General features: G+C 41.2%; 2 protein-coding genes across 2 annotated transcripts; both read left to right on the forward strand.

Annotated features, from left to right (window-relative positions):
• The first annotated feature begins 211 nt into the window (after window positions 1-211).
• Window positions 212-1,009, forward strand: LOC144713868 (uncharacterized). The gene has a single exon (XM_078588587.1). The coding sequence runs from the start codon at window positions 521-523 to the stop codon at window positions 950-952; it is 432 nt and encodes a 143-aa protein (XP_078444713.1). The 5' UTR covers window positions 212-520; the 3' UTR covers window positions 953-1,009.
• A 22,783-nt stretch (window positions 1,010-23,792) lies between these two features.
• On the forward strand, window positions 23,793-25,478 carry LOC144713497 (uncharacterized). Its single transcript, XM_078588093.1, has 2 exons — window positions 23,793-23,844; window positions 25,045-25,478. The coding sequence occupies exons 1-2, from the start codon at window positions 23,793-23,795 to the stop codon at window positions 25,476-25,478; spliced, it is 486 nt and encodes a 161-aa protein (XP_078444219.1).
• Window positions 25,479-26,334: the final 856 nt, after the last annotated feature.

The raw sequence follows: 26,334 nt of genomic DNA on the forward strand, positions 1-26,334 counted from the left end.
AATGAACCCAATAAGGACATGGAATAATTACCCAAAGTCAGAGCCATACGATTGACCGTTTTTAAATTAAAAACTTGTCACAACATATTACTTACGCTTTTACGCAGATTTTCGTATAAATTGTCGTGTGAATTGTCAGATTGACGACCTCGTAAGAATTGCCTTGAATATCAAGATTCAAACTAGAACACTCCTCTTCCGTGGTGGGATAATCCTACTTCGCACGGACAAACTCAGGACGCTGCTTGGTAGTCGGCCATGTCAAAGTAGGATAGCGAGACCATTTAGCAGAGACTTTGAAGTCATATACCACAAACCGAAACCAGGGCTTACACCAGCCATGTAATCAGCCCGCCCTTTTTTGACTTTTTCATCGCCGTTTTTCCCCCGAGCACGCTGATGCCCTCTTCCTATAAGAACCTTATCCAACTTATTCACCCTGCAATCAAAACTTCCTTTTAAAATACAACTGCCAATCCTTCCTTTTCTCCTTTCTAATTGAAGCATAAAAGTGCCTCTCATGGCTCCTCCCTCGGCCGTGGACAGCTACAGAAATAACGCCGAGGTTTTCCACGGCGAGTCTGCCTGCAAGAAGATGCTGGCCGAGCTGCTCAAGGACCTCGGCCTCCCGCTCGGACTGATTCCTCTCAACGATGTCACAGAGGTGGGCTACAACAAGCAGGACGGCTTCCTGCGGGTGATGCGGAAGAAGAAGGTGGAGCACAACTTCAAGGCGATCAAGCAGGTCGTGTCGTACGCGACGGAGGTGACGGCGACGGTGGGGCCGCGGAAGATAAAGAAGATGACGGGGGTGAAGGCGAGAGAGATGCTGTTCTGGCTTTCCGTCGTGGAGGTCTATATCGACGATCCGGCCTCCGGCAAAATCATCTTTAAGACGGGAACTGAACTCACCGACAGCTTCCCCGTTTCTGCGTTCGAGTTGGAAGCGTGAATGGGAAGGGCAAGATCTTACTATTTGTATGGATTAGAATGTTTTTTTTTACAGTGATCTTACGATGTTATTAATTTAATTCTACTAAATATATATATTTTTTGTTCTGGAAAACTTTGAGAGTTCAGTAGAAGCATTCAAGAGCTGGAACATGAAGAAGATTGGGAGGGGAGGCAAGAGAGAGAGTGTGTGTGTGAGAGAGAGAAAGAAAGAGATAGATAGATAGATAGATATATATATAGAGAGAGAGAGGGAACAAAGGAGAGAGAGACAAAGAGAGGGAGCAAGAGAGAGAGAGAGAGGGAACAAAGGAGAGAGAGAGAAAAAGAGAGGGAGCGAGAGAGAGAGAGAGAGGGAACAAAGGAGAGAGAGAGAAAAAGAGAGGGAGCGAGAGAGAGAGATGCTTCTCTGGCTCTCCGTGGTGGAGGTCTACATCGACGATCCCGCCTCCGGCAATATCATCTTTAAGACCGGAACTGGTCTCGCCGACAGCTTCCCTGTTTCTGCGTTCGAGATGGAAGCGTGAGTGGGGAAGGGCGAGATCTTACTATTTGTGTGGATTGGAATGATTAGAATTAATATGATTGTAATAAAAAAATTCTGTTTCATTGCAAGCATCTAATTATTGTCTTTGGATGCTACGGAAAAGGATGTGGGTTCTATGCAAGAGTTTACAACAGTATGAAAACAACGAGGAAGAGGGTGTTTTATAGAAACAGAGTGATTTTTGAAAGAATGTGTAGTAGGACATGCCTTTGGAAGAGAACAAGATCGAATATCATTAAGATAGATATCCGATAAAGACTTTACTTTAAAGTGAGTACCTTTTTCAGGCGTCATGTCTAAAGTAGGTAATAGGGCGGTATCTAAAATGGTTTCTTTTGGGGAAGAAGAAACAGAAGTTGAAGATATTAAATTCTGAGAATTTTTGCTTAGAGGAGTTGATAGATGTAATCTACTCAAAAGTGAATTAACTGATGATGTTGGATTTGGTAAATCATGATTGATAGAAGCTGACGAAGAATGAAGTGAGTTTAAATGTGATGCATTGGAAGGAGATGAATGTTCCATGGATTTCATCGATTCTGATGTAGTTGAGAAGGGAATAAAAAATGAAGATGAAGTTGAAGAGGAAGTTGTATGAGGACTGCTTCCAAGAATACCAGGCATAGTAATATTTGTTTTAATGTTTGTAAATGGAAAAGAATCTTCATAAAAAATAACATGTCGAGAGATAAAAAATTTACCTGTATGGAGAGATAAACACCTATATCCAATATGATGAGTACTGTACCCCATGAACACACACTTCTCTGATCTGTCATCTAACTTTTGTTTCGAATATGGCCTTAAATACGGAAAACAAAGACATCCAAAAGTTCTTAGCCACGAGTAATCTGGGAAAATATTGAAAAGAACCTCGAAAGGAGATTTATTTTTAAGAACAGGAGTAGCCATCCTATTAATAAGAAATGCTGCTGTGGAGATTGCTTCATCCCAGAATTTCCTAGGCATATTAGCTTGATGAAGCATAGATAAAGCTGTTTCGACTAAATGTCTATGCTTTCTTTCAGCGGTACCATTTTGTTCAGGAGTATGTGGACAAGACACTCTATGAACAATTCCATTTTGTTTGAATAATGAATTCAAAGCTTGAAATTCTCCAACCCAGTCGGATTGAAAATATTTAATTTTGGTAGAGAATTGATTCTCTACTCGTTTCTGAAATTCGATAAACATATTTAAAAAATCTGATTTTTTTTTAAGAGGATATAACCATGTGAACTTACTAGAATCATCAATAAAAACAACATAATAAAGAAAACCCGAATGAGAAAGAACCGGCGATGGTCCCCATAGATCTGAATGAATAATTTCTAGTGGAGTTTGTGACACATGATTGGTAGAGGTAAATGGTAGTTTATGTGATTTGCTAATACAACATGATTCACACGTAAAATGTTTTCGAAAAGGAGAAACAGGCAGACCAAATTTATTTATAATAAGTTGTAAAATTCGAAAATGAGGGTGGCCAAGTCTTGAATGCCAAGTATCTGATGTAGCTTTCTTTTCAATGTAAGCTCTTGGCATTGTCGATGTTGAATCAAGACAGTATAGTCCATCTCTAATTGATCCTTGATGAAGGATCCTGTTTGTTTTCTTGTCCTTCACAAGACAATACGAAGAATGAAATTCAACATAAACATCATTATCCAAGGTTAGTTGTCGAATAGATAATAAATTTTTAGTTATGTCTGGAACATGTAAAATATCTTTTAAATAGAGATTTTTATCATTTGTGACTATTTTAGATGATCCAATGGAGAGAATTTTCAAACCTGAACCATTACCTAGCTGAAGCTGATCATTGCCAAGGTAGCTGGTTGATAAATGTAGCATATTTTTGTCTGCTGTAACATGATGGGTGGCACCACTATCAGGATACCATACTTCATTTTGGGATGTTCCAGCAGTATTAACAAGATAGGCTTGAGGTTGACTTTGAGATGATGTTGTTCCATGAACCCTTTGCTGACTTGTGTTTCTCCAGGATAGATTTCCTTTGTTGTGGAATTCGCTGCATTCACGTGCACGATGTCCAAACTGGAAACAAAGTTGACACCTTGGTTGAAATCTATTGTTTCTTCCTCTTCCTCTTCCACGACTTTGATAATTGTTTCTACTGTAGTATACATCGTTCCGTGGCTGAGTAAAAGACTGAGTGTGTCAAATTTGAGTATTATTTGCAGCTGGACCAAACAAATCTCTAGTACAGTCTTGTTGATAGGCAAGATAAGCATCATGTGCTTTTAAGTTAAGGATGATGTCATCAAGCTTCAGATTATTGATATTAGCATTGATGCTAACAACAAAGTGAGAGTATTCAATGCCTAATCCTCTCAAGAATGTAAAGATCATAGTAGGTTCACTGATCATTTGATTTGCAATCTCAAGTGAATCAACGATTGATCGAAAATAGGCGATATACTCATCAGTGGTCATAGTACCTTTTTATATGGTGTGAAACTGTCGATGAAGTTCCATAATTTTACACTGACTTCGATTGGAGAAGATGTTTTCCAATTTTTCCCATGCTTCTTTGGATGATCGTGCTTTGCTGATGTAGGGTATGATGGATTCAAAGAGTGTTGAATGCAGAAGACCAAGTACTTGTTGATCGGATTTCCACCATATCTTGAATGTTGGATTCTCAACAGTATTTCCTTCAGAATCTGTAACAGAGATCGGAGGGGGTGAATCTTCAATAAACTTAACCAATTCATACCCATTGACGATGGGAAGAATGGAGCTTTTCCAGGCTTGATAACTGTCGTTGGTAAGCTTGATCGATATCATAGTTCCACTGGGAACTAGCGCTGGGACTTGTCCTGCGGGTGATACTGCAGCAATACTTAGAGTACTCATGCTTGAATTTGTGCAATCAGGCGAGAAATCAGAACCAAAAAGAGTACCAAGGCGAACGTGAATACTGACAGCAATTTGATCAAGTATTGTCGCCTTTGATCCTATCGTTTTTCTTTGTGTGGAGCAAGGGAGAAGAAGAGGCAGAGGCACAGACGCCGCAGAGAAGAACCAAATGGCTCATTGTCCCGTCGTGCAGTGTAGAAGATCCGAGAGAGCGCGTGGATTGAGAGATTGCCGTAATTCTTCTGCAACTGTGGAGGAGACGATGCCAAAGATGAGTTCTGATTGAGGATTCGATGGCATAGATATTCAATGCCCTGTTGCAATGGCTGGTTTGGCCCATGAAGAGAACGATGCCGCAGAGATCGTTTGAACAAGAAATCTGCGGCAGAGGGCAGAGTTGACGTCTTTTTCTTCTCTCCGATAGCTTCTTCAGGTTGCTGGCTCTGATACCATGTGAAGATTACTCAAGAAGAGTAGGGAAATAGAAGAAGAAGAACAGAGATAGAAGAGAAGAGAAGCAGAGATCGCACAGGCCAGAAGAGACAATAGGCAAGATGGTGTTTTCCTCATTAGAAAGATTAGCTACACATTTGTTTGTATTTATACACTATAGATAAGTAGTAAACGGTTAGAAAAGAGAAGTTACAGATCGAGATCTGTAACTTCTCTTTTCAGATTTAATTTTGACCGTTGTTCTGTAACGGTTAGATTATCCTATCTAGATTTAATCCTGTCCACTAGATTTCTCCTAACTATATTTAATCCTAACTAGATTTAATCCTAGTCTTCTATGTTTTCCTATATTCAATCCTGAATCTCTATTTCTCATAACGAGTATAGATACATATTCATTTCTTACTACTCTAAGTTATTTTAATGTCCTACTGGTCGACGGCGTAGTGACATAGCCACTGTTCGTCTTCACTAAGGCTAACGGCGATTAAGTTCCTACGTAGGAGATCTTGGACCTGTGCTTGGAGCTCTTGGTACTAAGTGGGATCTATGCAATAGGGAGGGAGGTTAGGGAGAGTAACCATTGGGAGTAAGAAGATGTCATGATGAGTATCATGATGGGTGAAATGTCAAAGGGAAGGTCTACCGAAATATATATGTGAAGTCCGCCATGAGTTTTGAGGACTTCCTTAGTGCTACAGGCATCGGGGCCATGGAAGTCATTGCAGAATATAGTATGATAGCCATGCATGTAGGGAAGTTATTCTTTTGCTCTCGACTAAACAACCACCTTCCTATATGTCTTTAAATTGGCTACCTTAACTAATGTCAAAGTTAGAGCAAGCTTGTCCTACTTGGAGGCCTAATGAGCAAACTTTTAAGGATGATACTATTGGGTTCGAGAGGCCTTGATATAGATTAACATGATGCTTCCATGCAACCAAAGACTTATAACATAATCATAACATCATCATTAAAATCACGAAATGAGTCACATGTGCACGAATCACTTCCATGATTTCTAGGATCCTTGTGCGAGATGCGTCAAGCTGCTCATGTGTGCAGCCTCAAGACATTCATGTGACCCTCGGCACAATGAATCTCCTCTTTCGCGTAGGGGAGCTCCGTTCAACCTATGGTGCCATCGTTACACCTTCCAATTGCATCTGGAATGGAGACCAGACATCCGTAGAAGGGAGAAAAACAAGGCCCATAATAAATTGTACCGTGGGTAAATTTCATTTAAGGCCTTCTCTTATTAATTTAAAGTTGGCATTTTTCATTAAAATCTCCAAAACATAAGTATATCTTCCGATGTCCAAAACACCACTGGTGTGTGATCGTCTAGGTCCATGTATTAGTCTATTTAACGACTCTAGTGGTCCAATTACCTTTATTGACATTATAAAATAAGTAACAATGTCATCATATAGATTAATTGATGTCGGATCAATTTTAAACAATCAAAAGGTTGAGTCTCCAACTCGTCGATGCCAAGCTACACTTTGTACTCTACAAGATACGAAAGAGTATGTGTCGACTCACTAATGGAACCTGTTGTATGTATAGTTTCTCCTTCAATTGGCGATCTTAGAACACCTTTCGGTACAGCTCACTGTCAACCCTCAGTCATCATCTGAGTTAGTGATGATGCATTCAAAAATCCCTAGAGAACTATTCTTGGATATTTCACACCCTTAGCCAAGGACTTCATTGCGTCGTCTCGAGCTATAATAATGTCCGCTTGTTTAGAATGGGTGGATAATCGTATCTTGCCCGTTCAATCATTCTCGTTAACTTATTGATACACCCAAAATAAGCGTTTTTTTAAGAATCCCATGATTAGAGACTCGTAGGTCATAGTCAAAGTACAATTGTCTAACTACAAGGCGTCTTTGGTGTCTCAGGTCTAAGGACCACTTACACAACCTTCATATCAATCAACCTAATCGACAGTTTGGTATAATACCACTCAGGGGTTCATACAGATCATCATGTGAATTCTTATCATAAGAATTATCAAAAACTGTGATTTCATCCTAAAAAGGCATCCTACTAGATTCACACATTACAACTAAGTTCCTCCCTAGATGTTTAACAATGTAAATTTCAATAACACCCATAAGTATATTTTATGAATTTTATATAGAAATGTCAATGCTAGAAGAGTGTACTCTTTCATCTTTTATGAAAATATGGATGATGGTGCGCAATTCTGGGGACCCAAATCGAATAATTTTCTGATGATACTACGAGATATCTGTGAGGTCTTTTGATCACTTGTATAAATATTTGCATTATTTTTTCTTAAAATCAAGCTTTAGTGGACGCGTCCATGGAAGATATCCTTCAATTTTCATACAAAGTAACAAAAGATTCCCGATATCCCAACCATGTAAATAGTACATTTTTATGATATTCAATTTAAAGAGTTTATTCTTCATTGTCAAACTTTAGGTGCAGTCTTTAAAAACCTCCATAACACATCATGTTTACCTCAAAACATATCAGTGCTTTCTACTTGTGGTCATTGATACTTAATCTACTATCCTGTTCATTCCTAGCCCCACTAAACAATGGGAGGACACAACGCATGATTTGTGTGGAGTATTGAAGTACACAAGCATTTATGTTTTGTTCATCGAATCCCTAGACCACTTGTAATCTAGTGCAACATTATCTGAAGTCATTATGATAATACTTTCATATTTTTCAAAAACCTTATCTATAAGTAAATCCTAAGGCATAATTGTTCATGTCGGAATGAATTTTTCCCCTGTCTGCAACACAAAAGGCAGACACCAAACCAGAGAAAGATACATAGGTGGGGTGTGGGAGAAGAAGATAAAAAACCGCATATTTATGCATTTCACATAGGTCATACATACAGGCATTTCAGCGTGAACTAAGTCACACGTAAAAGATAAAAAAATAGGATATTAACTAGTTCAAAGGAGACTGATTCAAAGAAATGAAATGAACAATCAGAAATCAATATTTCCCATTTATTATAACATCTTTATTTCATGTTGAACATGATTAATCCCAACAATCTCCTCCTAAATCTTGCCTCTATTCTTTTATGGTGTGAAGTCCCAAGTTGAAACACATTCCTGCAAACTACACTCCTCTGAGAACTTTAGTGAACATGTCAGCTAGCTGTCTATGGCTTCCCATGTATTCCAGTTCAACTTTATTTTCTTCCAAACATGATAAATGAAATCACAAGGCAAGGAATATGCTTTGTACGAAAATGATAAACTGGAGTTTTGCTCAAGTTATGGCTGATTTGTAATCCACCATTAAATTCGTGGGTTTGGGTTCTTCACCTATCAATTCACCCTTCAAACGAACTAACCAAACACCGTGGCACGCAGCAAAAGTGACACCAATGTACACAAGCCTCGCAAAAGATAATGTAACTAAATTTTGTTTGTGTAAGGTCCAACTGATTGCCTTGGACCCAATAAAAAAAGGACACTACTGGTACTCATATGGTTTTCTGTATCACCCGCATGATCATAGTCGATGTATCCAACCACTCCTTCAACAGATTGACCCTTCTCGTAATAAAGTCCAAAATTTAGTGTCCCTTTGATATGTCTAAGGACTCTCTTGACTGCCAATAAGTGTTCAGTAGTTGGATGATCCATATACACACTAAGAATTCCAAAAGAGTACATAAGGTCTGGTTGGGTGTGAGTGAGATACCTTAAATGCCCAATCAGACTTCAGTAATGAGAACAATTTATTGTGGAATCTGTTCCATCTCCGCTGAATTTGTCCATGCTTCCATAAGAGCTAGTGCATGATTGCAATCCACCATCACCGATTTCTCAAGTACCTTCAATGCATAAGCCTTCTGATTTAGGATGATAAAAGAATCACATTGAATAACATATGTTCACATGTATGAATTGAATAAACTGAGATCACTTATCTCAAATAATTTCATAGTCGGGTTCTTGAACTATTGAATATGATAGACTTTTGGACCTGTCAGTATCAAATCAACAACATAAACTCCAAATAACAAATAATACTTAACAAATAGATCGAAATAGACAACATGCTCATGCACACTTCTAGTGAATCCAAGCGAGGATAAACACTTGCTCAATTTCAAATACCAAGCGTCATGTGCTCACTTCTGCCTATAGGGGGCTTTATTTAATTTGAATACATGTTTCTCACTGCCCTTCTTGTTAAACCATATTGGTTGTCTCAAATATATATATATATATATTTCTTCTTCAATTATACTATTTTGAATTGCAGATTTAACATCTAAATGATGTATATCCTAACCGTCCTGTGATGCTTGTGCCAACAGCTCTTTGATGGCTTCCATCTTTATAATTGGAGCAAATACTTTCATCATAATCTATGACATACCTTTGAGAATACCCCTTCACGACCAGTCTTGCCTTGTGTCTGATTACTTCCCCTCTGAAATTCTTCCTTGCATTAAACACCCAGTTGAGATCAATGGGTTTGCTGAAAGCTGGTGGTTGAACAAGTTGCCATGTACGATTATTTCAATTGCATCCCTGTCATGTTGCATAGGATGCCTCCATACTTTGTCATTGTTATCCCCTGAAAATTTCAGTTGTTCGTCAGTGACATTCATACAAGTTTCAGGATTAACATTCACATGAGGTTTTTTAATCGAAGATCAGATTTATAGTTCTGCACTATCTTGGCTGATCTTCTTTTGAGGTAGAGTTCCCATTAAAATCAGCTTCAGTTATTTATTTATGCTCCATTTCAGATGCATTTTCATCAATCTCCTCATCGTCATTGACAGCAACATCCAAAAACTTAAAAAATTACGATGTACATTCGTGCTTGGATTAGTTGTCTTCTCCCCAATCCCATTTGATTTCTTCATAAAAATCACATCCTTACTCAGATGAAGTTTCCAGGTTACTCGATCATAACACTTGTATGCCTTTGTTCCACTTTCATACCAATGAAAACCATGGGCTGAGTTCTGTCATCAAGCTTTCCCTACCATTTTCGAAGTATCTTTACATGCACCAATGAGGCAAATACCCCTAGATGCTAAAAAATCAGTTTCGAACCGGTCCAGTTTTCAACAGAGTCGAACCAGAAAGGCTTTCTGAAGGTGACATGTTCAAAATATAAATAAAGGTACTTACTACCTCTCCCCGGAATTCTGGTGACTAATTATTTTCTATAATAATGCTTCTGACAATAGGTATAATGGTGATGTTTCTTCTTTCAAAAATGCCATTTTGCTGAGAGTAAGGGGACGTTAACTATCATCGAATTCCATGATCATCACAATATTTGATGAATGCATCTGAGGTGAATCCTCCTCAACGACCTGATCTGAATATTTGATCTTCAGATAGTTTTTTCTTCAACTAAGGAGTCAAAACCTGTGAAAACTTCAAAGGCCTCAAAAGTTCATTTGAGAAAAACAGCCCAGATTCATCTGGAAAAAGCATCAACAATTAGTAAGAAATACTTACTCCCCCTTATTGTTGACGGAGAGATGGGCCCACACAAGTCGCCATGAATCAACTCCAGAGATTATGTAGCTTTGGGAGACATTGCTGATGAAAAAGGATTTCTGTATTGTTTTCCAACAGTAGAACTTTGACATATTTGCACAAGTACTTCAAGAAGAAGCAGCCCATTCACCAGCTCCATACTTGCTAGCTGTATTAGCGACTTGAAATTCAAGTTCCCAAAACGCTGATGCCAAAGTATGTTGGAGTCACATAATTTCATAGGATATAATTTCCATTGAGTTCTTCTTATAGACAAAAAGAAAAATCTCATGTGAATCATAAATAGTAAGCATTCCAGATTTTAGAAGAATCTTGTATCATTCTTCATCAAGTTACGCCAGACTCAGAATACTTTATTTCCACTTAGGAGTATAAAGAGCATTTCTGAATTTCAAGATCATACCATCTTCACTTTGTAAGGTAATGTCATCTTTGCCAAGAATCTCAACCTTCAACTGATTAGAAAAACAAACAGTTAAGGTTGAGCTTTCTTAAGTGTCTTGAAATAGTTGTTTGTTCCCACTCATATGATTGCTTGAACCGATATCGAGATACTACTTGTTATCTTCAAGAGGTTGGCCACTTGAACTTTGACCATCTTCTTTGCCTTTTATTTTCTCATTGTATGAGAATATAGTGCCTGCTCATCCTTGCACAGCTATGTATCCCGTAGCTTATCTCATGTTTGTTCAGAGACCAAATTGCTTCTTTAAGAGTCATGAAATCCAGGCCTTTAAATTGCTCTATAGATGAGGCAACTGAGTCAAACTTTGCTGGAACTGCCCATAGAAGTTTGGCAACAACATCTCCTTCTGCAACTTTCTCACCCAAGCTTCTCATTCGCGTGAAAACTCTAGAAAATTTTCCAGAAAATTCTGATGTGGGCTCTTCTTCTGCCATAGCCAGCATTTGAACTTCATGCTTTAGAGCTTGAATTGTGGACATTTTCATGCTCGAGTCACGCCCATGTTCATTGTCCTTAATGCTCCCCACATTTCCTTGGAAGACTTGATGTCAAATGTGTGAGGACATCTTCAGTTATTTTACAAATGAGAAAGGAAAATGTCTGTCAATCCATCTTCTTGGCACGTTCTCCTCTTCTATTGTCTCCCATAGTCCATGAGCCTCCAGAAGTGCCTGCATGCGCATTGCCCACAATGGGTAGTTCTTCTTGGAGAGGACTGGAAGGGAAGTGGAGATTGGTTCACTCATCAGTCTGACTGAGCCACTGCCCATACTGCCTGCGTCCATTGAGAAGCCATCTGATGCAAAACAGGTCGACGGTGTCCTCGAGTTGATCTACACCACAGTAAATAGTTGAATGCGATGCCAGGGTTCGAAGGATGTAACTTGTAAAATAACGAGAGGTGATTCGATTATTGCCAATTCAGAACAAAGTTCAGGACATGAAATGGGTAGTCTAGGGTCAGTAGGTTTCCACTGACCCACAGAACGGCTAGAAGATTACGAACGTGATAAGAGCAATCATTGCCCGTAGATGTTCCAACCCCTTCTGATGCAATATTAAACTGACACGAAGAAAGATAATAGTATTTCAAAACAAAAGTGGCTAATCGTAAGTAAGGAAATCTCTCCGACTGAGGAACGATGTCGTCCGCACTAAAGAAAATAATTAAGCTAAAAATTTAAGGGAGACGATATAGAAGAGCTTGACATGGTTTTTTTAATCTTCCACGTTATTGAACGCCCAGGAGACCGACCAAGGAAAATGCTCCAGCAAGGCGTATCAGAACTGATCAAATGGTTTTGGACTCAATGTAATAATGGATGAACCATGTTGGGCACAAACACTCGCGGAAGAGTACTGGGACGTGAACCAATGCGGAAGATGTCGAGGATGATCCCAAGATGATACGAGGAGAAACACCGAGATGAAGTCGTTAGCCTCGTCACGTCCCCGCGTCGTCACCATCAAGAGAGCACAAACTCCAAGAGTAAGAGAGAGGGAAGGAGGAAGAGACTTCTAGTTCAAATGAACTTTCAAGAAACTCTACTCAACTCAAAGGGAGAGAAGAAGAATACATCAAGGGATGTTGGGATGAAGAAAATAAGGGAAATGGGGGGCCTTTTATAGGCACGATCCAAGGCCTAAATGCCCCCCTTTAAAACAAGGCACGATCCTAGAAAGTAGGCACGATCCTTGATAACACCCTAAATTCGGTCTTTTTTTCATGCTATTAGCATAATTTTATGCATTTAAAGAGCTTAAAATGGGGTTGTTATCATATATTTTCATAAATTTAACGTTTCCAAGTGATTTCTGATTTTTCCCTAATTTTCTGTTAATTTTATGAATTTCTGAGATTTATTTGAGCTTGAAATTATTATTTTTAAATGAAAGTGGCAGGTTTAAAATTTAATTTCGAGCTTAATTATTATATGGATGAAATACTGAATTTTTAAGAATTTTATGGAATTTTCTAGATTTTATTTAGGATTTAATTGGATTTTTTGAGATTTATTTAAGTGAGAAATTAATTTTTTAAGAGGAAATGGATATATTTATAATGAGAAAATAAGTTTTAAAGCAATTTCTACTCTTCTAGGGGCTTTTCGAAAAAATTAGTTGCAATGATGCCCTCAAAAACAGCTCTCGGTCGTGGTTGCAGGCGTAAAGATGTTATTTAAACTGTCCAAGGGTTTTATTGCAATTATTTAGTATATATTTTTAATATTTTTAGGAGATACCAGATGAGAGAGAGTGCGCAAGGGGGCGGCGTCTAGCAGCAATTCCAGCCTTTCTAAAGGACTTTTCTGCGAAAAGGAGAATTCAAAATTCGCCAGCCAATGAGAGAGCGACACATCATGGCGTGTTAAAAAAAAATGAATAAATAAATGAATTTAAATCCAATGGATTAAATTGGTTTAAAATTCATTTATTAATAACTTTTGATCCTGAAGTTCGATTGAGATGATTTTTTATGTATTTGCTCGTCTTGATCCCCTCTTTCTATCTGTATGCTTAAATTATTCAGATCTAGCCTACATTGATAGATAAAAATTAATTACTAAACAGGGGTAAAATGGTAATTTTTACCATGTAACCTAAGTATAAAAGCTAAATTTCGAGAGAGGGAGCTCACTCTTGATGGTGCTTTATTACAGCTGCAAGACAGAGAGGAGCTCCAGCTTGGATCAACCTATTTGGTACTCTTTCCTTCTTTGTATTTGAACATTTGGTGTATTAGGGATGTTGTTAGTTGAATTTCTTAATCTTTCTTCTTGATCCCTGTCTGAACTTCTATATTGCTTGGCTTGAGCGGAATGTACAAACCCTGACTAGGATTTAGAGGAGAAATTGAGATATTTCCTAGCTATTCCAAGTGCATATAAAAGAAAACTATAAAAAAAACTTATTAAAAGGGTTAACATTCAAGGATATTAATTTTTCCATTTCATTATCCAATAGAGCAGTTATTACTGAATTGTCAAACCTAAAGAGCCAACCAAAATACGTCTAAATTTTCTTCCTTATCTCTCTAATTGAATTCTTTGATTCTTTCAATTGGATCAATTAATTCAACTTAGAGTCCCTTATTTCATCTACTCCTCTCATCTCTTCTACCCCCCCTTCCAAATTTCTCATCTAATTAGGGTGATTTAATCTCTGTTGAAGATTAAATTAACCCCAATTAGGTTCAAATTATTCAAGAACAACATCAATTGGATTCCTTACTAGCTTCCCTTGGACGACACTCGTACTTATCACTACACATCTTAAGTAGAGTTTTTCTAAATTTTATTGTATTAGCTAAAATTGACAACGACAAGGGTTTAAAATTTCATAAATTTACCCCTAATTTGGCTTATCAATCCTATTCTCAAGGATGTGATAGGTCATCCTACTTTATAGGATGTATCAAGTCAACCCCCCAATCCTGAATTATAGGGACAGGGGATTTGACATTTTTAACAATCTCCACCTTGGCAAACTTTCAGCCCATGCACATGTCACTCTATCATCTTCTAGGTGCTCCATCTTCATCGAGGTACCTTCAATGTGAAGTATGCGCAAACACCGGTGGAACTACTCCATCGTGACCACTTTTGTCAACATATCTGTGGCATTCTCCTCCATGTGCACCTTTCGAAGAGCAATCTCTCCCTAATTCAGCAACTCCCGGATCATGTGATATCTCACGTTAATGTGTTTTGAGCGCGCGTGGTGCACCTGATTCTTCACCAAGCATATAGCACTTTGACTGTCACACAATAAAGTAACCTCCGCTTTGAGGATCCCTAGCTCCTTCATCAATCCCGTCAACCACAAGGCCTCCTTTGCTGCTTCACTAGCTGCCATGTACTCTGCCTCGGTTGTAGAGAAGGCGATAGTAGATTGCAATGTTGACTTCCAGCTCACTAGTCCTCCAGCGACCGTAAAGACATATCCTATTGTAGATCTCCGATTATCTAAATCACCTGCAAAATCAGAGTCAACAAAACCCATTGCTGATAAAGAACTCTCCTTCTTAAATAGAATCCCCGTGCTCATTGAGCACTTTAGATATCGGAGAATCCATTTCACTGCATTCCAATGCTCCTTCCCCGGGTTGCTCATAAATCTGTTCACCACTCCAGCTACATGAGCAATGTCTAGCCTCGTACAGACCATAGCATACATAAGATAGCCAACAACACTAGCATTAGGAATTTGCTTCATCTCAGCTAAGTCATCTTCAGTCTTTAGGCACTGAGCTTTAGATAGCTTGAAATGACGCGCAAGAGGAGTACTCGCCACTTTAGCATTGGACATGCCAAAGATATCAACAATCTTCTCAAGGTAGCTCCTCTGAGTCAACCATAAGCGACCTCTCTCCCGGTCCCTATGGATCTCCATACCAATAATCTTCCTTGCAGCTCCAAGATCCTCCATGTCAAATTCCTTTCCCAATAGTGCCTTCAGTCTTGCAATCTCATGTAAGTTCTTGAACGCAATGAGCATGTCATCCACATAGAGCATCAAAATAATGCATGATCCATCTTCACACCTCTTCATGTAGACACAACAATCAAACTCACACCAGGTGTAACCAATCTGCATCATGTAAGAGTCAAACTTCTTGTACCACTACCTCAGAGATTGCTTTAATCCATAAGCGACTTTCTCAATTTGCAAACAAGATGTTCAGCTCCAAGCGCAATGAAACCCTCAGGCTGATGCATGTAAATAGTCTCCTCCAAATCTCCATGGAGAAATGCCGTCTTCACATCCAACTGCTCCAGCTCCATATCCTCACGAGCAATAATAACCAACACCAAGCGAATTGATGTGTGCTTCACTACCGGTGAGAAGATCTCATTGAAATCAACTCTTTCCTTTTGAGCAAACCCCTTTGCAACAAGTCTTGCTTTGTACTGTGTTTGGCCGCACTTGACATTGGAGGCTTCTTCTTGAAGATCCACTTCCATCCAATAGCACGCTTTCCCGCGAGCAGCTCCACTAGATTCCATGTGTGGTTCTTATCCAAGGATGCTCTCTCCTCTGACATTCCCTTCAGCCACTTCTCCTTCTCGGAACAACAGATTGCCTCTTTGAATGATGTTAGCTCACCGTCTCCTGCAAACAAGTCTTCTAGATGAGCGGGAGGTCTTGTCACTCACCGTCCTCGTCTAGATGCAATGCTCTCCTCCACAAACTCCAGAGTATCCATAGGTTCAACTATCGACTTGGTGGACTTTTTACTTCCTCCACCTCCATCCAAGTCGTCTTCTCTGGAAAAGAATCCTGTAGCTTCTGGTACAAAGGCTCAGAAATGGATGCCTTTAAGATATGGTCTTCATCAAACACCACGTCCCAACTGACCACGATCTTCTTTGCTTCACGATCCCAGAGCCTATAGCACTTTACTCCACCTCCATAGCCCAAAAGAATGCACCTTTTAGACTTCAGATCAAGCTTTGATCTTTCGTCAACAGGAATGAGAGCATAGCCTGGACATCCAAAAATACATAGAATGGAATGGTAAACAGGCTTGCCACTCCATACCTCTTTAGCTACCTTCCCATCAAGAGCCGAATTGGGTGATCTATTAATCAAATAGACCGCCGCGCTCACTGCATCTGCCGAAAACTCCTTGGGCAACTCCGCATTTAACCTCAAGCATCGTGCCCTCTCCGTAATAGTGTGATTCATGCGTTCAGCTACACCATTCTGTTGAGGAGTCTTCTTCACTGTAAAGTGACGCTGAATCCCATGCTCATCACAAAATTGATCAAACTCTGAGTTTTTGAACTCCGTCCCGTTATCAGTCTACAAGACCTTGATTTTCCTCCTAGTTTGATTCTCCACCTTAGCACACCATGTCTTGACCGAGAAAACATCTCGGACTTGTTCGCCAAGAAGTGAACCCAAACCTTTATGGAGAAATCGTCAACAAAGGTCAAGAAATAACGAGCACCTCCTCTCGACATCACATCAACAGGACCCCATACTTTGCCACTTTGAAGCTCACCCTGCACTGCTTGCCCATAGCACAATACTTGCAAAAATCCAACTTGCCAGATCAAACTTCGGGTAGCAGTCCACGTGCATGAAGCATTTGCATGCCTTTTTCACTCATATGGCCTAGCTGCAAGTGCCATAATAGGGTGTTATCAGTTGACAGCTCATGGGGTGTTGCTGTAGCAGCTCCACCTACAATGGTGCTCCCTTCAAGTCTGTAAATGTTGGTTCGCTGTCGACACCCCTTCATAGTGACAAGAGAACCTTTACAAATCTTGAGCACCCCATTCTCGGCCCAATAAGAACTCCCATTCGCCTCTAGCTTACCAAGCGAAATCAAGTTCTAATGCAAGGCCGGTACATGGCGCACATTCCCCAACATTCTCACCATGACATCGAACATCCGAATCTTCACGCTCCCGATGCCTACAACCTCTCATGGAGCATTGTTTCCCAAAGAAGCAGTACCTGTCGAACTCCTCTAGGAGTCAAACCAGTCAGCATGTGGACACATATGATAAGTGCAGCCGGAATCAAGGATCCACGTGTACGCCAACTCCGTAGCTGCAACTAGGGCAGAATAGACTTCACCATCATCACTATCCTCCACCTTTGCGACATTAGCCGAACTCGTCTCTCCACCTGCTCCCTTACCACCATTCAGCTTCCGAAAATCATGCCTTAAGTGCCCCTTGGCATGACACTTATGGCATTCTTGGTTTTTCAACCGGTGCGCCCTTGACTTGGACCGTCCCTTCTTCTTCTCTGCAGTCTTGCTTCTCTCCCTCGTACGACCTCTTTCTTGCCCGCCTTGCACGAACAAACCTTGACTCTGATCTGAATCAGATGCAGACTGTCTCTGGCCAAACTCCATCAATGTCAAATTTGCCTCATCAAGACTCGGCATATTCGTCCCATGAAGCATAGTCGTCACAAGGTTTTCGTACTTGTTGGGCAGCAAAATCAACAAAATGATCGTCTTGCTCTCCTCAAACAAGTCGTCCTCAAATTTCTGCAATTCAACGTAAAGGCTTTGGAAATGATCAATATGAGCATGCAACTTGGTACCTTCGGCCATCCGAAGCCCAAATAGCTTTGTTTCAACAAAGCTTTGCTCATAGACGTCTTCCCCGCATATCGTCGAGCCCATGTCTTCCACATCTGGGTAGGATTTTCAAGGCCGAAAACATGATATCTCGCACCATCCGGCAAAAATTGACGAATAGTGCTCGCGACTTTCATTTGCATTCGTCTCCAATCGGCATCCTTGACACCTTCAGGTTTTGAATCATCCAAAGCCTCAATCACATTCTTTTTGATCAATATGTCCTTCACTTTTTGTTGCCACATGCTGAAGTTGACCGAGCTGCTCAATTTCTCAATGTCGTATCAAAAAAATAATGGAAGTCGCCATTTCCTAAGCAGTAACACGTTCCCTCCAACACGTAGCTCTGATACCACTTGTTAAATGGAAACACTCGTGGAAGCGCACTAAGATGTGAACCAATGCAGAAGATGTCGAGGATGATCCCAAGACAATACGAGGAGAAACACCGAGGCAAAGTCGTTAGCCTCGTCACGTCCCCGTGTCATCACCGTCAAGAGAGCACCAACTCCAAGAGTGAGAGAGAGGGAAGGAGGAAGAGACTTCTAGTTCAAATGAACTTTCAAGAAACTCTACTCAACTCAAAGGAACAAAAGAAGAATACATCAAGGGATGTTGGGATGAAGAAAACAAGGGAAATGGGGGGCTTTTTATAGGCACAACCCAAGGCCGAATTGCCCCCTAAAAACTAGGCACAATCCTAGAAAGTAGGCATGATCCTATTCTCAAGGATGTGCTAAATCATCCTACATTATAGGATGTACCAAGTCAACCGCGCGATCCTGAATTATAGGGATGGGGGATTTGACATTTTCAACAAACCACAATGAGATCCAACTGATTGAAGCCACTAGATTCGATCAGGAAAGAGAATTGAGCACACATAGGTAACTCAGAATGGTCAACACGCCCCCCTTAGAGGACAAACAAAGCACCTGTTCTGATAGAACCCAATCAGATTGAAGGTTCAACCGGTCGACAAAGAAAGTATCAAGCTCACACGTCAAGGAGGTTGGTTCCCCGAGAATTTGACTGGTAATGGCGATCGTCACAATCAATCGGATAGCTATCCGGTTTAACATTCAAGTATTTTTTTTCCTCGGTCGATAATCCACGGTAGTGCTAAACGGACAAGTTCACAGAGATAGTTGATCAGACGGAACAATCAACGATGTGGGCGACGAGAATCTACTGCACATGAAAACCCCTCCAAGTGAGGGAGGCAAGGTCTCACACCCGAAATGATTTGGTTGTCGATAATACCTCCACCGAATAAGGGGCGAAATTCCGATTTGGGCGTTGAGAAGCCGGAAAATGCAGCAGAGATTTCCCCGACGAGGGGATGGTAATCATTTACCATGAACTTGGGGGCCGACCTGGCAGTTAAACGGAAGTTTTCGTTGATTTAAGAAAGTCAACGACGCCAAATTCAGTGTACTGCTGCTGATGTTGATCTGACCAAAGAATGGTGACACCACCAAGTGTCGTTGACAAAACAATTCCACCGTTGAGAAAAGACCGACAGAATGATCACAATGGAGGAGAAGAACATAGGCTGACTGCCCCTTGTTGGAGAGAAGAGGCCGTCAACACTATCACGGAGACCAGTAGTTCCACAATACAAAGTTTGATACACCGGAGATTGATCAACAATAGATGGAGGAGAGGGTGGCTGAATTCCACTCGGTGATGGAACTATCAGATAACTACTAATTTCAGACCTGGACCAACGTAAGGGAACAAAGAGAACACCCGATAACTTTGATTTCACCAAAACAAAATGAGAGGTCCCCCCATTAGAGCATACCTTCCTTTATTTATAAGGATGGTTGCTCTAATGGGCCATTAGGGGAATGGTCCATTGAAAGACATTCTCCTAATGGTCCACAAGATACAAAATAAACTATAATTTGGCCAAAACAGGTGGCCATTAAATTGTTCATAAACAACAAATAAAAGCATAGATAAACATAACCAGATGATTTGTTAAGCCGAGTACTTGAAGGTCAGATCCTTCGTGTCAGCTCGGGTGCCACGTCGCGGCTTCTAGCGAGCTCGAACAGGAGCTTCTCTATGGTCCTCCATCACCATCACCTAGCGTTGCTGTCCCCATCACTTCTTGATGGAAGCAAATTGTGTAGGTATTTTTTTAAATGTCGTTGTAAATATAAACATACTTATATGTATAGTAAGAGTAAGGTCGTCTCCACAGGGACTGACCTCTAGATATATTTTTAATAATTGAGTTGGTAGTTAATAAGCTATAATTATAATAGTAAAGATAGTAAATATAAGAAGAAATAAGTAGTAGTAAGTAGATAGATAAGTATAGACAGATATTACGAAGGAATAAAGTGGTAGTAATAGTAATTAACAATTATTTATAGTAATATAAACTTTCCCATAGTTATAGAGTACGATTTATATAGGTTTCATATTTATTATAGAATTAATATATGTATTTTTATATGTTTTTTATCATTTTTATATTATTTATGTTATGTACTTTCTTATAGTAAGAAATCGGGTAAGAATGGGTTATTTAGTCAAACACCTTGGAGGTGTTCAACCAAATGCCCAAGAGGGGGTCGAAATAGGACATTATATTAATAGACTTTTTGATATGCCTTTTTTATACATGTTATATAGTTTTTAGAGTAGAAAATCGAGGATAAGGAGAGTAGTTCTGTCAAACGCCCCTTTGGTGTTCGACAGAATGCCCAACAAAGTTGGGTTTATGTATTTTTTTAGATTTGTATAAATTAGTCAAGTGGTAACTTATATAAATCAAAAAATAATCAGCCAATACATGCGATGTTTGATTATGTACTTTCTGAAGGGAAAATTGACATAAGAAATTCGTACGCATCAAAACCCCCCTTTTTTTTCTTCTCCTTTTTTGTGTTTTTGTTTTTTTCAATATATATATATATAGATATTTTCTTCTCTTCTTCTTCTTTATTTTTTTTTTTTGTTTTTTTTTTAACAGAAGAGGGGCATGACAAAAATAAAACATCTTTTATCCTATAAATAGTTTCTAAACATCTTATCACTACTATCATGAATGGCATATCAATCACATTGGTCAAGATAGACAGGACAGAAGAATAAGATTGAGATAATGCAGAGCAAAGCATGGACAGAAAAAAAGGCGAAGAGGCGGTATCAATTTGATATCGTGGAAAGGAAGATAGACGTACTTGGTAGATAGGTGTATCCTCAATAGTGGAATCAATGTGATGATGGGTAGAATGTGAAATGCTGTGAGCGTCCAGAACCGGGCTCTGATACGAAGTTGATGTCGGACGTCGTCAAGGATGTCGTGCGGTTGACACCGAATATGATGGTTTGATGCCGATAAGTGATGATGGTATCGAACGTCGACGGTGTAGTCATTCGACGGGTGAACCCTAACGGATCGATGTAACTACGATTCGCTAATGAATGTCCTCTGTGTCATACGTGCAGGCTCCAACTCGAGGGCGGCTCCGAGCTCCAAGCTTGGAAGGGGTTGCCGGGTGACGGCAACGATGACCTCTAGAACCTGGTCGGAGCGACGAAGGCGTCTTCGTCCAAACGGAATCTATCCGTAGGGCTCGCATGTAACGGACGTACTCATCCGTAACGGTAAGACACTTAGTTGACCGTAGTTCTCTCAATTCGTTCTCTCTCACCTACCTAGCATGAGCACGGTGGAGTCAAGATGAGGATATGCCACAAGAGGTAAATAAACGAGCGACGGGAGAGAATGGTGTACCTCGTCAGCAGTGGCTTGTAGTGCGGTGTCGTCGACGGTGAGAAGCAATTCGGAGCAGGTGGGGCAGAGAGTCACCAGAGAGATCACGGCGGCTCGACATGCGAGGTAGCGTTGGAGCTATTCGTAAAGGTCGGTGGAAGATTCATTGAGGATGTCCTGCGCTCGGGGCGACGACCTCTTCGGGGCAGCAAGGAATGGCACCCCGGGGCATGGTTCATCGAGGTGTCACAGGTCAACGTCGATCAGCGGGGGTGCAGGGCATGGTGGAGATGTTCGGTGGCGGCGCCTAGAGAAGTGGCGGCCTAGGGGAGCAATGGCGATGCCTGGTGGTGGCGTCTGACGTCGACAGTTGCAGTGGCCCTAGCGGCTGCCGCTGCTCCGGTAGCTGCGCCGGCGCCCAGCACCTGCGGTCAGCTGGGGTGGTTGCGACAGCTGGTCGGCACCCGCTGCTGGTTGCGGCGGTGCCCACTAGTCGCGGCGACGCCCGCTGTTGGGAGCCGTGCGGTGGCGGCGCGCCCACTGCTAGGGGCGGTGCGGTGGCGGCGTGCCCGCTGCTGGCGACGACGCCTACTGGTCATGGTGGCGTCCGCTAGTTGCAGCAGCGCCCGCTAGTCGCAGCGGCGCCCGCAAGTCGCGGCGGCGCCCACTAGTCGTGGCGACGCCCGCTGCTGGTGGTGGCGCTCGCTGCTAGGGGCAGTGCGGTGGCGGCCCACCCGCGGCGGCAGCCACCTAGGGCGCTGACGGTGGCTCTGCCAAACAAAGCGCTAGAACGGGCGCGCGGGCGCGACAGTGCGGGTGCGAACCCAGCCTCATTCCATTCTGCCCATTCTCTCTCCTCTCTTCACTTTCTTTTTTTCTTTCTTTTCTCCTTTTTTTTTATTTTCTAAGTGGTGAGACCAAGATAGACTAAAAACCTAACTTTTCTCTTCCTGGCCTGGATTTTTGAGGGCGCCCCCCTCTTCCTTTAGATAGGGACGAGCTTTCGGTCCCCTAAATGGGTCAACAAAAAGGGAGACGAGAACCATTAAGCGGCCCCTTATAAATTGGGCCCCCATTACAAGACAAAAGGGGGAAATTAAAGAAATAAAAAAAGAAGAAGAGGGGAATCAAGGGAAAAGGGGGCAATGGGAGGCTCCTCCCCTTGACAGTAAAATGGTGGACGGATGGAACACATCGTGAACGCGATGAAAACACGACACCGAGTACAAGAAAAGACAAAAAACGCGAGAAAAGAGCAATGAAACAAAGCGTTTTTTCGAGCGCCTTTCACCTGGTCGTCGACGTTGTAGGCGCGCAGCGCGGATGATGTCACTGATGATCCTTGATGGCGTGCGCCATCTGGGATGGCCTTGAGGGTCATGTCGGGTAGTTGGATTGCCTAGGGGTGCCCCCTTGCCAGCCACAAATGGTCTTCGACTGGTAGTGTCAACAGCCAAGGGCGAGGGTGGGCACAAATGCCCTTGGCCCTTTGATGGTCCTCATTTGGATACAACGGATGCAATTAAATTGCAGTTGTGGATCCTTCTTAGGGTTTACCCCCATCTTGCCTCCTCAACGCTTCATCAGCTACTTCGTGAGCACACTCGTTCTTTGTGATTCGTGATCCACGTCATCCCTGTCATCCTAGTACCCAATAGGAAGGCTTGAAAAAGAAATAAAATAGATTAAATAGGAAGAGAAAGATCTCACCATCTGATCTTCTTTAAGAAGATTGGACCTAGGATAACATATCACACTATTTAAAGTAAGCCTAAAATGACATGGGACTTCGGGCTGGTTAGCTCGAAGCCTGGTCTCAATTACTTATTGTTTTCTTTAGATTATGGCTTGTTGGGCATCGATCACATTCATGCCTATCAGCCCGGCCCAATGTGAAGTAAAAAGTGGCGGAGGATTCAAAATCCCATACTGGAAAATTTAAAGAGTCGTAGCGCTATAAGTATTCGAACGTTTATCTAATATCAAAATAAAATACATACCTCTCTTCTCTCTGGACTACATGATCTTGGTTGATTCTGTGGGCCTGATTGGGCCTCGCTGTGGGCTTGTCTTGACCTTGGTGGCTACTGCTGCTGTCTTGCCCTTGGTGGGCGATGGGTCTCCTTGTGCAGCAGACCTTGCTGGCTACAAGCCAACTTGAGCATTGTGCGCTCGTTGGCTGGCGGCTGCTTGAGGGCCCCTGGCTTGTCCCCTTGTTCTGGCACTCAAAAAAAATTTTCTTTTATATTTTTTATTTTTCTATTATTTATCTGTAAAACATAACTGACATGCATTTCTTTGCTCAAAGTAATTAGATTTTACATTTTCTTAACCTTTAAACGAATATATTATTCGTGGACAATTAAAAATGTATTGAAAATATCATGGTTTTCAAATGTTTTGCCCTAATGTAGAAGTCGGTGATTAGGTATCACATGCAAAGTGACCTATCTAAATAGGAATGATCATTCGTAAGTAAATTATACCGTAAGGTTGAAACATGAGTCACACTATACCAACACTCATTCCACTAAAATATAATGTGACTACAGACAAGCAAACTAGATCCATTTTTAGATATTTCTTCCCCAATAAACGATTTATGGGTTTGCAACCAGCAACTATAAAACTTTTATGAGCCGCTTATTTGGCAAGGTCAATGTCGGCTGGTGTGGCCTTGTTGCACATAACACTCGTTTATAGAATTCAAAATCAAACAAAGGCCTAGAGCGCACAAATAAACTGGTCCCTATTGACTGATTCGTTACCCCTCTCCATCACGTATGCTGATATCTTTATCCTATTTGAACCCTTTCCAGCTTGCTTTTCCTCCATCTGACCTTATTTTTTGGAGCATCGATGCTTATTCTTTTTATTTTATTTTTCTCATGTCTAGTCATAGCCCCTTAGTCACCCTGATGGCTCGTCCGTGTTGAATAGTAATCTTGAGTCAATTATTTTAGGAGTGGGTATTTTTAAATAAGTCAACAAAGAAGCAAGTCATCATGGTATAGGGAGATGTGGAGGTAGGAGCTGTGTTTAAGGAGCAAAAGATTGGGTGTCTTGTAAGACCAAGCACATGCACAGGTGTGTGGTCATGGTTTGTTTAAGCCCATATGCAGCTATGGGGGAATGTCTATAAATATGTATGAGTTTCATTGTTGTAGTATGCTTTGTGCATGAACTAGTTCCTCCCTCTCTCAAAGCGTTATTTTTTCTTGCTTCTTTGTGTGAGATCAAGAGAGTGGGAGCTTAATCTTTCTTCCTCTGTGTGTGATCAATAAAGTGAAAACTTAATCTTTTTCCTCTTTGTGAGATCAAGGGAGTGAGTGCATGTGATTCCCTTTTCTGTGCGAGTTGGTGAAGTGATAGAGCTAGGTTCCAACAATCTGTCGACCGCGCACACCTACAGAAACATCGTCAAGGTTTTCCACAGCGAGGTTGCAATCAAGAGTATACTCGCCGCATTGCTCAAGGATCTCGGCTTCCCGCTTGCATTGATTCCTCTCAATGATGTCACAGAGGTGGGCTACAACAAGCAAAATGGCTTCCTGTGGGTGCTGCGGAAGAAAAAGGAGGAGCACAACTTAAAGGCGATTAAGCAGGTTGTGTCCTTCGTCACCGAGGTGACAGCGATGGTGGAATTACAAAAGATCAGGAAGATGATGCAGGTGAAGGTGAGAGAGATGCTGCTCTGGCTCTCTGTCGTGGAGATCTGCATCGATGATCCCGCCTCTGGCAAAATCATCTTTAAAAGCAGAACCTGTCTTGCCGACAACTTCCTAGTTTTCTGCGTTTGAGTTGGAAAGGTTATTAGGTAGAAGGAGATTGGGAGGATGCTGATAAGATATTAATTTAATGATTTTATAAATAAGGATTCATATTGTTTTGGCAGACGTGAAATTTTTTTTCAAATATTCAAGAGTAAGAAAGGGAAGAAATTGAGCCAAGGGGAAAAGAGAGAGCGAGAGTGAGAGACCAAGGGAGAGAGACATGGGAGATGTAGTTCAGATCATTATGAGTTTGATAGATTATATTTTACATTTGGTTGTGTTGGGTTCTAGTGGCCTAGATTTGGATGAACAAATCAAAATGATGCGCAGCGGAAGTCTTTTTGCGAATCAAACGACATCAACAAAAACATTGAAACAATGTACCTCTGCACGAATCTCATTCGTGATTTCTTTGATCCCGGAGCGAGACGAGTTGAGCTGCTCAAGTGTGCAGCCTCTAGACATATCCACGCGGTCCTCGGCGCGTCGGATCTCCTCCTTCTCGTTGACGAGCCCCGTTCTTTCTCCGTTGGCGTCGTTACGTCGTCCCGATCACATTAGAGATGGAGAGGGGGTGTGGGGAGAGTGGAGAAGAAGGGAAAGGCCCCTGAACAATTCTGGCCTGGGTGAATTTGATTCAAGGCCTTCCCCTATTTATACTAAGTGGGTATTTTTCATAAAAACCCCCAAAAATTAAGTATATCTTCCAACGTCCAAAAGACCATTTGCGTGTGACCCTCTAGGCCCATGTATTAGTCTACAGTCTAGTAAACGACTCTAGCGGCCCAATAACCTTTATTGGCCTTCCAAATTAATTAACTATATCATCATATCGATTAATTAATGATGGATCGATATAACCCAATTGATAGGTCGAGACTCC

Source organism: Wolffia australiana, chromosome 16, assembly GCF_029677425.1.
Source record: "Wolffia australiana isolate 7733 chromosome 16, ASM2967742v1".
Classification (NCBI taxonomy): Eukaryota; Viridiplantae; Streptophyta; class Magnoliopsida; order Alismatales; family Araceae; genus Wolffia; species Wolffia australiana.